A 15,799-nucleotide genomic window follows, 5' to 3' on the forward strand; every position below is an offset into this window, starting at 1 on the left:
GGGTGTGAGAGGGGCTGAGTGCGTGTGAGGGCGCGAGTGCGTGTGAGGGTCTGAGTGCGTGTGAGGGTCTGAGTGTGTGTGAGGGGGCTGAGTGTGAGGGGTCTGTGAGTGTGTGTGAGTGTGAGGGGGGCTGAGTGTGTGTGTGAGGGGGCGAGTGTGTGTGAGGGGGCTGAGTGTGAGGGGTCTGTGAGTGTGTGTGAGCGTGAGAGGGGCTGAGTGCGTGTGAGGGGGCGAGTGCGTGTGAGGGGGCGAGTGTGTGAGGGTCTGAGTGTGTGTGAGGGGGCTGAGTGTGAGGGGTCTGTGAGTGTGTGTGAGTGTGAGGGGGGCTGAGTGTGTGTGTGAGGGGGCGAGTGTGTGTGAGGGGGCTGAGTGTGAGGGGTCTGTGAGTGTGTGTGAGCGTGAGAGGGGCTGAGTGCGTGTGAGGGGGCGAGTGCGTGTGAGGGGGCTGAGTGTGAGAGGGCTGAGTGTGAGGGGGCTGTGAGTGTGTGTGAGTGTGAGAGGGGCTGTGTGTGTGTGAGAGGGGCTGAGTGCGTGTGAGGGGGCGAGTGTGTGTGAGGGGGCTGAGTGCGAGGGGTCTGTGAGTGTTTGTGAGTGTGAGAGGGGCTGAGTGCGTGTGAGGAGGCGAGTGTGTGAGGGGGCTGTGAGTGAGAGGGTCTGAGTGTGTGTGAGGGGGGGTGGGTGTGTGAGAGGGGCTGTGAGTGAGGGGGCTGAGTGTGTGTGAGGGGGCTGAGTGTGTGTGAGGGGGCTGAGTGTGAGGGGTCTGTGAGTGTGTGTGGGTGTGAGAGGGGCTGTGTGTTTGTGAGGGGGCTGAGTGTGTGTGAGGGGGCTGAGTGTGAGGGGTCTGTGAGTGTGTGTGAGTGTGAGAGGGGCCGAGTGTGTGTGTGAGGGGGCTGTGAGTGTGAGAGGGGCTGAGTGTGTGTGAGGGGGCTGAGTGTGAGGGGGCTGGGGGGGTAAGGGGGATGAGTGTGAGAGGGGCTGTGACTGTGTGTGTGGGGGGGTGAGAGTGTGAGGGGGCTGTGACTGTGTGAGGAGGGCTGTGTGTGAGGGGGGGTGAGCGTGTGTGAGGGTGAGTGTTGTGAGGGGGGGATGTCTCTCACCCACAGACAGCGCCGAGGGGAGGGAAGGGGAATGGCCCCCCGGGGGGTTGCAGTGTTTTGGGGGGCTTGCCCGCCGGGCTGTTCTGTCACGCAGCGGGTTGGTGGCCCCCAGCCCCGATTTACACCGCTCAGGTACCTGGTTTTAGGCTCTCTGGCAGTCACCCGAGGGAAACGGGCACTCTTTGCTGCATTTTGACTAATTAAAACAGAGCAGCTGACTCAAGTCCTACCATGTTCCTTCCTCTCAGACCGGGGACCTAGTTTGTAGCCTGGGTCAGTTGGTGTTTACGCTGTAGATGCCTGCATTTAGATGGGGCGGGCGTGTCGGGGGAAAAAGATGGTTGAAAAGTAGGAGGATGTGGACCATAAAACAGGCGTGGAATGACACTTGTAGGAGCTAGGATCAAAACGAAAGACTGTGGTTCATCGTGCAGCAGGTAATGGAGCAATACTTCTCACCTGGCTTTGTGTGGGTTCAAGGAGAGCCCGGAGACGTTCAGAAAACAAGTCTGTTGACAGCTACTGCTTGCTTAGAAACCACATCTGGCTGAGTAAGTCCTTGAGATGAACTGGCCGCAAGCTGGAGGATCTTCTGGCCATTTCTGTACGTGGCTCAACAGATACCAAGTTTGACGTGGTGCTGCTGCTTTGTAAATGCTCAGGACTGAGAGCTACCCAAACAACTAGCTAAAACCTCAAGTTATCCCGTGATATACACACATGTGAAAGAACTTGGAGAGCTCTCAAGGCAGCTGCCTACAGCCCAGGTGGGGGATGCTATTTGGCCCATCTTGGTTTTTTTTTTTGTTGGAGAGTTAGTTAAAGATCACAAGCTGAAACGCAGCAGCCAAAAGCCTCCTCCGTGGCTGGGAGAGAGGCAAGAGTGAGTGGGATGCCTCTGTATCCCACAGTGCTGACAGGGAAGGGAAAGGTATTTTTTTGTCAAAAATTGCCAGACATACACAAAATGGAAGGGTGTATCACTACTATTTGCTCTACAGAAAACACCTAAAACCAGAACAGACTTAAACTGGCAGAACATCTAAGAGCCTCAACCTGTTTCAAAGACTATTGAAATGACCTAGAGACCTGTCAATTTATTTTGAGCTGAACAGCGATATAAATAATGCTATGACATTAAATAAGACTAAAACAACTGTAGAAACCCACAACACTACAAGACAGCTATACACAATCATCTTGAGCATCAGGCGTTGCATGATATTACTGTTCTGACCTGTTAAGTTCCTGAATCACGACTGTTCAGGACATAGCCATTGCAAGGGGGGATTTCTGTCCTGGAGACTCGGTGTTACCTCTTACATGCCCAGCCTCTGTTGAACTTCAAGGGAGAATCAAACACAAAAGGCTAAGGTTTGGATCTTTGGTCCGTCTTGGAAAATAATGTGCTTTTAACTGTAAAAAATGAAAATCTATGATACAGCAGAGGTTAGGACCAAATAAATTCATATTTTCCGTTTCCCACCCTCATCTTTCATGTCACGGGTTTGATGAGTTCAACAATCCCTGTTCAGATTTAACAGTCTAGAGCTCTTTTACTTATGTAAAAGTGTAACAAAAAAAAGGCTACAGAACAATCCTTGTAGGACTCTTTAAGATGGTAAGTACATGACAGAGAAATCAGAAGATGGTCTCAGGGAAAGGAACAAAATGCAGTGGTGTGTTACAGTAGAAGCACCTTGCCAAGACGAGAACAGAGGAGAAAGCTGCAGTTATGCGATAAAATGACGGAGTTTGACGTTCAGCGCTTTTTCTTTAGTCAGCAAATCCATAGCGTGCTTTCTGTAAGCGTCAAACTGCAGCGAGAGTTCGTTGTATGCCTGCTTGCTGCTTTCGAGCTGTCGTTGGAGCTCTTGGACCTTCAGCTCATTGTCCACTGCTGCTGCCTCTTTCATGAGGCGCTTCCCTGCTCTCTGCCTGGCTTTTTCTGCAGCCTCCAGCTTCTTCCCCAGCTGCTCAATTTCCCGTTGTTGCTCATCTTGCAGAGCTTTGCCCCTCTCCATGACCAGATTCAGTAGTCGCTCTTTCTCCTCGTTCGCCCTCTCCAGCTTGGCCTGCAGCTCGATGCCCTGAGCCCTCTGCTGATTTTCTGCGCGCTCTACCTGTGCAACGGTTTGTTGGTGCTCCTCCTGCAGGCATTGCAGCTGGTTTTTTAGTGCGTCGACTTCCCAGGCGTGGGCACTTGCTTGCTGGCTCTGAGCTTCTAGCAGCTCCTTTTCTCGCTCCTGGGCTCTGCGACTCTCATAAGCACATTTCTCCTGTAAGGAGTCTAACTGCTGCGAGAGCTTTCTGGCCTGGGCCACGAGCTGGAGGACTTCAGCTTCCTTCTCCTTCACAGTCTGGCTGAAAAGCACCTCGTTCTGCCGCAGGCGCTTATTCTCCTCCTGCAGCTGCATATGCCGTTTCCTGTGTTCGTCCCTGAACTGCATCATTTTTTCATGGTTCTTGGCCAGATCCATGATGTGCCCCTCCAAGTGCTGAATCCGTTGGGTCTGAGTTTTCATTTTCACAGCATCCTCTGTCCTCAGTTTCTCCAGCTCCATGTTGAGCTGCTCCAGGTCTCTGCAGCGTTTGCATGCGTCGTCTGCTTTTTTTTTCAGTATACAGATAAGGTGATGCTGCTGTTGTAGGCGTGAATGCAGCAGAGCCTTCTCACTCTTCTCCTCTTCGGGGCTCTCACGGAGTTCCTCCAGGCCTTTTGTCAGATCTTCTGTGTCTTTGCCCATTTCTGGATCACTTGTGGAGTTGGCCATCCCTGCCTCTCTCTCATCCAGAGCCATGGAGCCCCTATCTCACACAAAGATGAGACAAAATTTTATAGTGACTGCTTCTCTTAGTGACATTCAGCATAATTAAACAGTACCCAACGGTTGTGTGGCCAACACCACTGCACTAAGCTGGTGGATTTTCTCTAGACGTCCAGAGAAACCAGTGCCCAGGGGGGACAGGACATCCCAAAACCAATGGCAGCCTGCAACCCGCACGGTCCTGGAGCCCTCCTTGCCTGCTTCGCCCTGCTTCGAAGTCAGGCGGACTGATGAGAAGGGTGCCAGGCTCCTTGATGCAAAAGCAAAGAATGTAGGCTTAGTATTTATGCAAGCCTATTCATTTGCTGATTACTAGCTTTGCTAATTATTCCTTCTCAAAGCGCTGTTGTTGTAGCTACAAGAAGTACTATTATATTGAGGTTAAAAGCTTGTAAGTGGTAAAGCTGTAAATAATTCCTTAAGCAATCCTTTTCCTCTGCCTTTATTTTCTGCTACAGATCTGGTCTTATAAATGCAAGTAAAACATGGAGGGTTACATCAAACTTCTAATTTATTCATAAGATTTTAATAGTATATTGCTCATTAAAAATAACTGAATAGCCTTATCCCATGCTTAGAGATTTATGAATAAAATAAAAGATCTATACAATGCTAATAATTAGTGAATGCACTGCGATACAAAGACTTGGTGCCTGGAGTAATGGTTCATCATTTGAGTTTTGACACTGATTTACTGGATTATTTTAGGCACGTAATTTTAAAAGTCTGGTTCCTCATGTTAAAAATAAGGGAAATATTTATATTACATTGGCACCAAAATCATTATTGGTGCCTAATCACACAGCATGCTACCCAGACGAATGAAAAGTCAGCCTAAAACTGATCTATGAGTTTTTCATTCAGACAACAGACCTGAAACTACATTGTGCATGGAACAGCCTGCTGATAACCAGCTTTTGTGAATTCCTGGGCTTTGACTGGAGGTAAAGATAGGGCATGGGAAGGAGCCAACTTAAAGAAAGGACAAAAAAATAACGTGCAGCAAAAGTGAATTAGTGCCTGTGAAGCACAGGCAGTTTCAGAGCTGCACAGCAGCGACCGTCGGCAGGGATGCTCCCTCTGTCTCCACAGCCCCGCGCTCCTCTACTGCTGTTGCTACCTTGGGTCCTGCCAAAATATTTGGAAGTAATGGAGGAGAGGGGGGAGGACTAAAAGGTTTAGGCCGTCCAGTGGAAACACAATGAAGAACAGGGTTTAAGAGGAGAAAAATGTGTTCTTTCTTACCGGGTGTTTTCTTTCCCCTGACTGTTTGTTGCTGCTGTCTCCGTGGGTTTCTGTCTCTGTGGCGATAAGAGGCTGAAACCAGTCACCCCAGAACTCATGCCTTTGTAAGGGCTGGTTGGAACTGGGCCAGCCCCACCAGAGTGGCTGAAAGAGCTGGGACTGTTTCTTAGCAAACAAACGCTGCTGACACTCTCAAAAGCACTCAGATTTGGTAGAGGGAAGAGGATTTCCACAAGCCTGAAGAATTCCTCTCACTCAGCTTGCGCCCAGCATGTGCCAGACGAGATCACAATGGCAGGCTCTGACCTTCTCAGAACACGCTGAAGGTCTACGGTAAGTAGACGCAACCCTTGCCCTAAACAACTTGCAACTTTATTCAGCAGTTAATGAAAAATCTGGCAGATAGCATAGGGAAGGGAAAAAAAAACGCAGCTGAAAGGAAAAAGCCAGTGCAGGTTTTGCTGACTCCACTGGAAAAGGATACCAAGCAAAGAGGAGTGAGTGATGTCAGTAAGGGATTTGAAGTGAACAAGACAAGGAGGGTGCAGTACCAGATCTTTCATATATGTGTACCAAAAAAAAAAAAACCCCATTTCGGGCTAAAGCAAAGATGACCATGCACAGTGAAGGAGAAAACAAAAAAAGAAGAAAAAAAAGGAAAAAATGTTGTTTCTCCCCTTTGCTTCTCTGGGCAAGGATGGATATATGCAAAGACATTCTAGGAGTATGGCTGCTTTGTCATAAAGGTGAACTGGAATTAAGAATCAAAGCATAGCTCTTAACTTATCAAACTGCTCTTTAGTGAGTAACTAACTATGCACCTTTAAAGTTTTGGTTATGGATGACTAAAACCTTTCCTTCTGACTGTAGAGCAAAGAAACTAGTTTCTTGAAACTTTTTCTCCTAATCAACTTCATAAACTTACATTTCTCTATCAGTGTATTATCGATCTGGAACATACTACTGTAGTTAGGAATGACTGAATTTGGTGCAAAGCTGTATTTATTATGTGAAGCACATTCAGAGGTATGTCAAAAAATACCAATAATCTTTTTTAAAAAGTAAATTTTGCATGACTTTTGTTATGTATTTTCAATACAGAATTCCCACTGGTTTACATAATTAGATGCAGCCATTACCTTCAAGCACTTTTTAATAAATCAACATAATGTCCTTTTGCAGGAGGTGAAATTGTAATGTTTCTACTCTATAATTAAATCCTACAGCATGCATAGGGTAATCAAAGTACTTTTTCCACTGATAAAGCAGCTTGGTTTGTAATCTTCCCTTCTACTGAAGTTCATCTCACCGGGACAGCTTTGACTTTTCTTGTGTATGACAATAGTAAAACGGTAAAAAGATAAGCACAGCTTTGCTAAAGATGATAAGCTAAAGCTCTGCTGAAAATCTTTAACTTGGAGATGTACAGCTTGATACAGACTCCATGGCAGACTAACAGTGATAACAATAACTATCTAGTAAATATCTAGTGTTGTTAAGTGCTACTGTATTTTTCAAAGACTCTGCTGTGACTGCCTCTGCTGACCTCCTGTACATTTGGAAGCACGAGGAAGACTCGCTTTTGTGTGTGGTGACAATTATCCTTACAGGTTTACCTATAATAGTCTCCATTTGCTGCACATGCTGAAGAAAGGTATGAAAAACTGGGGAGGAGCACTTAATTTTTTGTAGTAAAGGGCCTGTTTCTGTTACTTGGCTTAGTTTGTTGATTAATCTAGATGAGTACATGATACCGCTATGTCATTAGTTAATCACACTAATTAATTACAAGTGCAGTGCAAAAGTAAATCTTACGTTCAGGTAGCTTTTTGAAATTTAAACTGGGTTTTGATCTATTTAGTGTGGCGGTAAGCAGTGTCTTTTGAGATAATGACAAAATGCTGTGTCTGTCTCTAGGACAGTTTAAGAATAGTGAGACAGAAGATGCTCTACTTGACCAAAAGACAAGGAGATTGACACTGTCACAAACCAAACATTTTATTTTGATGGCATTCAAGTTTAACTACCAAAATTTTGTACAGTGTAGAACACAGCAGATTACATGACACTTGCCTGCAAATCTAGAGCCTCAAGACCCCATCCCTACATCTGAAGTCCCAAAGCTATTTTGACATAGCAATGTATTTCAGCTCCAGAGGAAATACAACAACAACAAAAAACTTTAATTATATGAAATTATAGGTCATGTTCACAGCAGCCTATGTTTTCAGGTGAAAATGAATTCATATAGGCAGTGAATACAAATAAACTAGGTGCCTCTTCACTTTTCCAGAATCACCACCCTTTCAGGAGTGGCTATTTATTTAAAAATACAGAAGCAAAGTAGCTGCTGTAGCATTTAAGTACAAACACATTGTTCTGAAGTGTCACACATGTTGTTCCCTAGTCATACAAGACAAATGTTTTGTATGTATCTGGGGAAAGTGGAATTTGTAGCAGCTACCAATCTCATCCAAAACACCTGAAGCAGTAAGAGATCAAGACTGACAAGAGAAAGTGGGTTCCCTGGCAGGTTGAACAGCACCTTTCCTTTTTTCCATTCATAGTGTATAATAAATACCAAGTAGCATTTAAATTTCTATGATTCAATTAAGCAACTGAGTTGGTGCTGTGAAAAGCCCCCTTCTCCTCTGTACTCTAACTGAGGTGCAAGATTTCACCAGCTTTTAGACCTACACAGTTGGAAAAAATAAATGTGCATTTATTTTCAGAAACGCTTTCTGTCTGCATTTTTTTATATTGCATGCTGAATTGCTAGCATAAAACACTGGGGTTTAATAAACATTGAATTCCTATTTAGCTTTAATAGGCTGCTTTTAATTAAAAAAAGTAATACATTTTGTATTTTATGCATTTATCTTTCTTTAGTAGCATGCATTTCTACAAGTTACAAATTCCAGTCCTATTTCCTATGCTGCAAAGCTATCTAAACCAAAACCACCATAATCCCAGCATTCTCCTAACGGTGGCGCTGAAGCACAGATAAATTACTTTTTGCAAAAAAACAATCTAATAGATACAGGTACAGAGTACACTTTACAGAATAAATAGCCAACATACTTGTCAGCACTAAAATTGGCATGTTTAGATCCTTTAGAGTAGCATTTGAATAAAAAAAGTTTCACCTCTATGCCTTCAGCATTTATGAATAAGGATTGTATACTAGCAAGATGATTAACGCATATATAAGCAAACTTTTTATAACCCTGATTTTGTTTATAGTACATTGGAACTAACAGTCCTCTGCACCTTGGAGAATAGGACATGGACAGTACCACTTCATGTAATGCTTCTTTCATTACAGAAACAACTTTCATATCCTAGAAATGTACAACTACAAATAAAGGAACTTTCAAAAAAATTCTTCATGCTCGTATTCCTCACTGGAGAGATCTGACATGGCATAATGAGGATACAAACACATACTAATGAGCATGAACAAAATGCAACCTGCTGCTGTCTTCATGAACAATCCTAGAAGTGTACAGAAAGAGTTAACTCACTCTTAATTTTTTGCTGGTAATTTACATTATTTAAGGGATCAGCAATGCTTCAGTTAGGCAACACAAGCATCCAGGTATCACAGCTACCTCTACCACTGAATTCTGCAAGTGCCGCCTTTGTTGAAGGAATTTTCAGTGACTAAGAAATAAAAGAATCCCTTAAATTTACATAGTAATCTGCAGGCAGAAGTTCAACTGAAATACGAGGTGACATTTGACAGCACAAAACCAGAACAGCAACAGAGCAGAGACTGTCAAAAGAGCTACTGTGTTCCTCTTCCAAGATTCACTCCCACACCTTTAATTTAATTACCAAGGTTTCCTTTTGACACTAGCAATTAAAAAGCCACCTTATTTTGTCAATTTTGCAACCATTAGCATCCTGAGAGGTAGCGTATCTTCTATCCATGTGTTCGGCGAGTTCATCATCCTCTCCCAAAGGGCAGTTTCATCTGAAGTAGAATCCATCCAGTCTACTGTAGTTCCATAGCTTTTGCCTAGAAAAAAATGACAGTTTTAAGAGAAACATTATTTAATATGCTGCAGAGTTGAGAGCAGACAATCACATTTGCCTGTCTTCTGAAACTGTTTCACCTCCTCACGTAGCTGACCTAGTACTTTGAAGATCCAGTTCTACATTTTTACACTTGAACAATTCTGTCAAATACAATTAATGACAGTTTCACAGGGAAACTTTGTCATCTTTCTCCAGGCTTTTTTTAACTTGTTACCCTTAGTCTTTTTGTCACAATCCCAAGGAGAAAGACATATGGGTGATTAACATCTGAGGGGGTTTAAGAATAAAACAGGACACTGATTTTGTACTGAAATACAACCTTTGGTACTCTAAAATTCAAATTGAATTTTATATCCTAATGAATGAAATTAGGATGAATATCTGAATTTGTGTTTTAGGTTATTCTGGTGAACCATGTGAGAAATTAATTTGGGAAAAGTAATTTTTTTCTTGTATTTGCTTGAAAAGACTCCAAACACATCCTTCCCTCAGGCCAGAGAGGACAATGAGAGGGATAAATATGACAAGGAAAACATACAGTTCTTCTACCTGCACAGCTTATATTGCCCTTATACTAAAAACTTGTTTGCATTTGTAATTTTTCCTATCCAATGTCGTCAAATCTTATCATGCATTCCTGATCTATCCTTTTATCTCCACCCAATACTGTCTTTACACCACATCCCTAGTTTTTGCATGTGTAAGTTTGTAAGATGTTATCAAGATTTTGGGTGCAGGAATAGAATATTCTTGTACTTCAAACAGTACCAGATAAATGTATGGCCAGACAAAGGTTTACTTCTAATATTTCTCCTTAGTTGTCAGTCATCCTAACCCTCATAACACTACTACTATTTACATTTCAGCATCTGTGCTGAAGAATAGGTAAGTTACTGAATGAAACTCTTCAGTAAATAAATAACTGAAAGACTGTTCAGTGATCTTTGCAAAAAAAGAAGAAACGGACAGGAAGAGGAAAAAAGGAAAGAGTGTATTTTGTAAATTAAGGACTAATGTGTTAATTATCCAGCACCTGTTCCAAGGCCTATCCTGAGACCTCCCAGAAAGTGGTTGGCTAGTTTGTTGTGATCCCAGACTGTAAGTTCTATGCAGGCTTCTTTCAAATCTTCTGGTCTAAAGCCGTCATAGACCATGGTGTGGTTGAATACTGGGTTTGTAGTTTTTGCCACCGTTCTTGTTTTCTGGCGACTTTTTCTGCTAGTATCTGGAAGAATGGTACTTCAGAAAGAAAAAGCATTGTCAGTTCGCACTTGCACAGCATAGCCTGCATTAAACATACTGAATAGACAAAACCTACTGATTAACACTGTCCTTTGCATGTTAGAATGTGACTGAAGATGCTTCAGCATCATGGAGATGAAGTCAAAGGTCACGTTCTCAGTTCCTCCCAAGAAATACTGGCAGCATGTATCCACCCTTGTGCTTCAGAGGATGGAAGGGAAGGGGAAGTCAGGTGGGGAAGAGGCACAAGAGAGTTTATTTGCTGTATTATCACTAATGACACTGAAACCTTTTTGTTGCTGCCAGAGATATCCCAACCATCTTGTTATTCTTGTCTCTTTACATTTTTAGTCTGTATGTGGAAAGGAAGGAGGAAGATATACAACTACACTTCTCACTTCTGTCTCCTCCCACAATTTGCTAAGCTAAACCACACTTGCACACACACACTTTGTTTAAATGCAAATAAAAGCAGGCACAATTTTGACTAGCCCTTCCACCAAGTAACTGAGCAGACAAAATGAAAGAGTAGTGATTACGCAGGAAGTTCTCCCAGTGTGTTTTACTTGGTGGTATATACTTAGCATCTTGAAGTTGTAAGCTCTGCAGGACAATCTGCATTACAATAAAGGAGATCAGAAAGTAATTAGGTGTTTTTTAATTTGAATGTAGAAAAATGAAGATAAGATTAGAAAGCACAACAGTCGTATTATTAGGCCACCATGTTTGATGATTTCAACCACAGTTCTTACCACTTAATAAAAGAGTTGAGCCTGTTGCCTCTTAGAGGAGGAAGGTCATGGCATTCCTTCACCCAGATGTGGACCTCACCAGTAGAGAGAGTCTTCTTTCCTGTAAAAATAAACCAAAACATCTGATTAAGCCTTGTAGATCCCTTTTAAATGGAATTTCTGTGATGCAGCAGTTCCTGCCCATTTGTGGAAGTGATATTCGGCCTAGACTCTCATTATGTCACATCTTAATTTAGCATTCCTCTCTGTACTCTTGAAGCTGCAATCTTCATCCCATCAAAGTACTGCAAGATCACATCATGTCTGTATTCCTACAACGCCTTTTCTTCTGTTACAACTAAACAAATACATACTACTGGTCTTCTCTTTCCAAGCCTCCTAGATAAAGAGATCTGCTTGTCTTCAGTCCATGTGACGCTAGCATTTACTGCTTCTTGTACTTTCAAATAAGCTCCTTTGTGCTCTTAATGTATTTAATTCTTATTGACTGACTGACTGGCTGGATTAAAGACCTGGCTTCACTGTCAGATCAGCCAGTTATCAGTTGCCAGGGAAGATTAAAACAAACAGATCATACTGCTATGAATTGCTGCATTCTAAATACTTACTGCTGTTTTCTACTTCTAATAGTGCTTGAATTTAGTGTGTTGTCATTGTTTGTTTAGAAAAATCACAGCACCTGCCTGATTGATATTATCTAAAACTGTTAGTGATAAAACAGATTTTTGTTACACATACAGATACATACAGAATCTTACAAATCTAAGATTATAAAAATGAGGTAATTTCTTCTGTAGTAACATTAAAAACAACAAAAGATCATAAAGCAATCTTTGGATCCCAAACTAAATTCATGACCGGGGTGAATTAATCCTCTAAAAAGAAAAAAAAAAAAAAGTTCTACTTTTATGTTGGAACAAGATGCCTGAATTGGCTGAAAAACATTAAACAGCTTGTTTGTTTGTTTGTTTGTTTGTTTTTAAAAGAACAAAAACCCCAAAGGCCTGACAAAACCAAAGAAAGAAGCAATGCATACCTCCAACAGGGTATGGGACATACTGGAGGGCTAGTTTCATCTCCCCTCTGTTTTCTGGTTTAAAAGCCATTGTTGAAGTCTGAAATTGAAGACGACAAACCCAGAAATCTCAAACCTTGTGGTTCATACACAGAGTTTACCATGCAAAGTTTTCCACTGGAACAGGCTTGACTTCTACATGAGGCAAGATTTTTATCCTGTTTCCCTACCCATTAGTCTTCTGTCAGATTACAGGACATTAGAGATTTTAGGGTATGTTTAACCACTTGACAGTGCCTCAGATATATAGCTCTTCCACTAAAGCAGAAAACAAGACCCAGGAGAGGCCAAAAGGCTTTGAGGACACTTCTTTTCCACTGTTGTGCACTTATTTAAAAAACTAGAACATATGCTTTTTCAATCAGGAAACTTACTCTGTGCAACAGAAAGTGCACTTTTATAAACTCATTTCTATAGGAAAGTTTTGTCTCATTTAATACAATCTAAAACTCAGCCTCAACAACAGTTATCTTGCAAAAAGGAACAAGAATATGTCACTTCTTCATAGAGAGCCATGGACTAACTGTAGATGGAACATGGCACCTGTTAACATTTGGCTATATTTATCTACCCAGAGCACTTTTAAAATCAGTCAAATTAAACTAGTGCTAAAGACTACCATGACATTCTTGGTTTGTTCTACAAATTATTAAAATTTGGATTAAGCTAATTTTGGAATGAACTAATGAAGTAAATTCAAGGAGAAAAAGAAAAAGGAAAAAAAAAAAAAAGAGAAAAACAACAAAAGAAACCAGAACCTCTGGCAGTGGCTTAGCTAAAAGTTTAGATTTTGGCTGAAACCCATTAACAAACAACAGGCACACAGACATGGAAGTCATAATTACATCTGATATTAAAATGTTGCTGCACTTGCTCCGTATTCTCAGGAGGTTTACTTCATATTCAGGGAACAAGTGCTTTCAGGTATCTATTGCAGCAACATGATGTAAGTGAAAAATACCTTGAAATTCCTGCTCCATAGACTATGAGAAAATTTTTCCTACTATAATAGCTAGCTACTTACTAGACTAATAGAAACCTCAGAACTGTATGTTCCATTTACCAGTAAAGAGGTATTTATGATTATAACCAACACAAAAGCCACAGAACACACAAGACCAGGCCTAAAAAAATGACTTGGTTTTGCACTTACACAGTGGAAAACACAAAACAGCTAACCCACCCTTAGTAACCTACCCTTGGCTTGAGTGGAAACCAATTCATCTGCTTGTTGGATTTATCATTCCAGTCCCAAGTTCCTAAATCCAGCTCCACTTCACCAAGGAAGCTATTCCTCCCAAAGGTATCATTGTGCCAGACAGAGATATTAAGGCTTTGGTTCTTTAGGAGACCCTTCTCAATTTTATACTGTAAGGAAGAAGAAATGAGAAAAAAAATTAAAACAAGCTGGATGTTTATCAATACTGTGTCTGAAAGTGACAAGGTTTGAAAAAAGCATGTCTGAGTTTATACATTCGTAACTGCTCACTTCATTTCAGAACAAAACTCTCTTCATGTTTTACTTTTTATTTCAAGCATCTTAAGCTCATAGTTGGCTTGTGTTTGTTTGCAGTAAGTATACAACAATCAGGTTTCTCAATGCTGTATCCAGAGTACACTGTAGAGTTAACCCATCAATGGAAGGACATAGGTACTTCTACAGAGCAATCCATCTCATCCTAACGTTTCTTCCGAGAGCATCTAGACCTGTTCCTAAAAGTTAAGATTCCTCATACTTCATGCATGCAGTATTTCATGTCTAGTAATAGTTTGATAAATACCCGCAGTATTTCATTATAGACTGGATTAAAAGTTTTCTTTTTGACGGAGGTCTTCCGTTTGCCCAGTTTGTATTTCTCTGGAAGCAGGTAGGTCTTTACATACCTAAAATTTAGACAGGCTTGTTAGAAGAGCAAAGAACCCACCCTTTCCAACTTCCCCTTCCAAAATACACAAGTATTGGCTTATAAAGTAAAAGAAATCCACTTAATTAGCCATTATGTTACATTGTTATATTTAAGAAAAGGAACAGCAGTGATAAGTATTGTAACAGTTTCCAAAGTGGGACATTAACCTCCTTCTACCAGGGGGAAATCTGTTGAAATGTCTTTTCAACACATACAGAATATATAACTATAGTATGCCTAGATACCAGATTTATAGGCTCTAATCCTATTGAAAACTTATCAAATCAGGATTTACCATCTGGAAAGTTGAATTTTAAAAGAGAATGTCATATTCTTAGAAGTTTGACCTTCCCATGTTAATACATGTACTGATTTATAATGGCAATTCTATATTCAGTTCAGAGTGGAAAACCACGTAAAGCATGTTATAGCCTCTTCATTTATTTATTGGGTTGTTTACCCCAACAGGTTATAGAAACTGGAAAAAAACATCAGTTTTCATTTTCACATTAAAAGAAAAAATTCCATTCAGAAACAAATATATTCTCTGTACTTACGGGTCTGAACGCTGTCGCTTAACATCTGCCATTGCCAAGTCTTTACACTGGCAAATAAAAATGTGGAGCTCATTCAGCTGTTCTACATAATCAATAGCAAACTGAATGTTCCCCTTCACATCAACATCGCCGAAGTCTGCACTATAAATGCTCATTAGACTTCCGCTCACCTGTATCATACAAGAGGAGAAAAATTTTCCAGTCATTGCATTTCACCAGATACTTCAAGATTAGGGTAGAAGTTATGCTCAGAATTCAGACAGTAAAGAAATCAACTGTGTCCTTTTAGAAGTAATAACAAAATGTAACAGACACTATTATACAAGCTTCTCAGCAAGCAGATTAACAAAAGAAAGTTGTTTGTAAATCAAAGGTGCTAGGCCAAGTTTTCTACAAAAGAATTTGAATGGGTGTATTGCATTGAGATAGAAGAAATAAAAAGATAGGATGCTGTAGATCTGGAGATTGCCTGTGATCAGATCCTTGAAATATTACTTATATATCTCTTCCTTGCAGAAAGCGGAGCCTAACAGTTTAGGACAACAGGCCTTCTGAAAATACCAACAAAAAGATTAGTGATAAAAGTCTGTATGGCTGAATTATGTACTTAAATAAAACACCAAAAATTAAACACTACATATGTAGAAAGAGAAGGACGTACAATCTTTTTTTTAATCTCAATATCCTTCCCCCAAATTCTACTTTTCCCATTAAGTCCACATAAACTAATGACTTTTGGTCAGCCAGTTCACTGACTTAGTTATGCATCCCACATACCAATACCATCTCTTGCTTTCACTTACTTCTCCCCCCTTTCTCCTTTTCTAAATGTTTGTTCTATATAAATGGTCCCTCATTTCCAGCTACAAATGTAAGCTTAGAGTAAAAGCCATCTCTTTGCTCAGTGTTTATAGAGTATGCTGCACAGTGGAAACTTGAACAGGCTCCAATATATTACTAGAAAGTAAAAAAAAGTAAAACCAATTTTATCATATTTGTTTTAGGCAATTCCATGCAAGGGTTCACATAACAGAGAGGGAAGGAAGGAGACAGAG

The 15,799-nt window shown here is 41.2% G+C and overlaps 2 protein-coding genes across 6 annotated transcripts in view; both read right to left on the reverse strand.

Moving 5' to 3' along the window:
- Positions 1-2,830: 2,830 nt before the first annotated feature.
- CCDC89 (coiled-coil domain containing 89) lies at positions 2,831-5,268 on the reverse strand. The gene is made up of 2 exons (XM_075050572.1): positions 5,171-5,268; positions 2,831-3,905 (listed from the first exon to the last, which is right to left on the reverse strand). The coding sequence occupies exons 1-2, from the start codon at positions 5,266-5,268 to the stop codon at positions 2,831-2,833; spliced, it is 1,173 nt and encodes a 390-aa protein (XP_074906673.1).
- A 1,884-nt stretch (positions 5,269-7,152) lies between these two features.
- SYTL2 (synaptotagmin like 2) overlaps positions 7,153-15,799 on the reverse strand; it is a 63,023-nt gene continuing 54,376 nt past the window's right edge. For all 5 annotated transcript variants that reach the window (XM_075050157.1, XM_075050156.1, XM_075050155.1 and 2 more), the window contains 7 exons: positions 14,745-14,914; positions 14,062-14,164; positions 13,478-13,648; positions 12,242-12,320; positions 11,206-11,305; positions 10,245-10,450; positions 7,153-9,191 (listed from right to left, as the gene is read on the reverse strand). In XM_075050157.1, the coding sequence (XP_074906258.1) occupies positions 9,046-9,191; positions 10,245-10,450; positions 11,206-11,305; positions 12,242-12,320; positions 13,478-13,648; positions 14,062-14,164; positions 14,745-14,914 (975 nt within the window). In that variant the 3' untranslated portion in view covers positions 7,153-9,045. The remainder of the gene's footprint in view (positions 9,192-10,244; positions 10,451-11,205; positions 11,306-12,241; positions 12,321-13,477; positions 13,649-14,061; positions 14,165-14,744; positions 14,915-15,799) is intronic.

This window comes from Buteo buteo, chromosome 18 (genome assembly GCF_964188355.1).
Source record: "Buteo buteo chromosome 18, bButBut1.hap1.1, whole genome shotgun sequence".
Taxonomy (NCBI): Eukaryota; Metazoa; Chordata; class Aves; order Accipitriformes; family Accipitridae; genus Buteo; species Buteo buteo.

Coding starts and splice junctions, on each gene's coding strand:
- CCDC89 (XM_075050572.1), bottom strand. CDS start 5,268: ATGAGTTCTGGGGTGACTGGTTTCAGCCTCTTATCGCCACAGAGACAG. Junction 3,906..5,170: donor CAGGGGAAAGAAAACACCCG/GTAAGAAAGAAC, acceptor TGTGTGAGATAG/GGGCTCCATGGCTCTGGATG.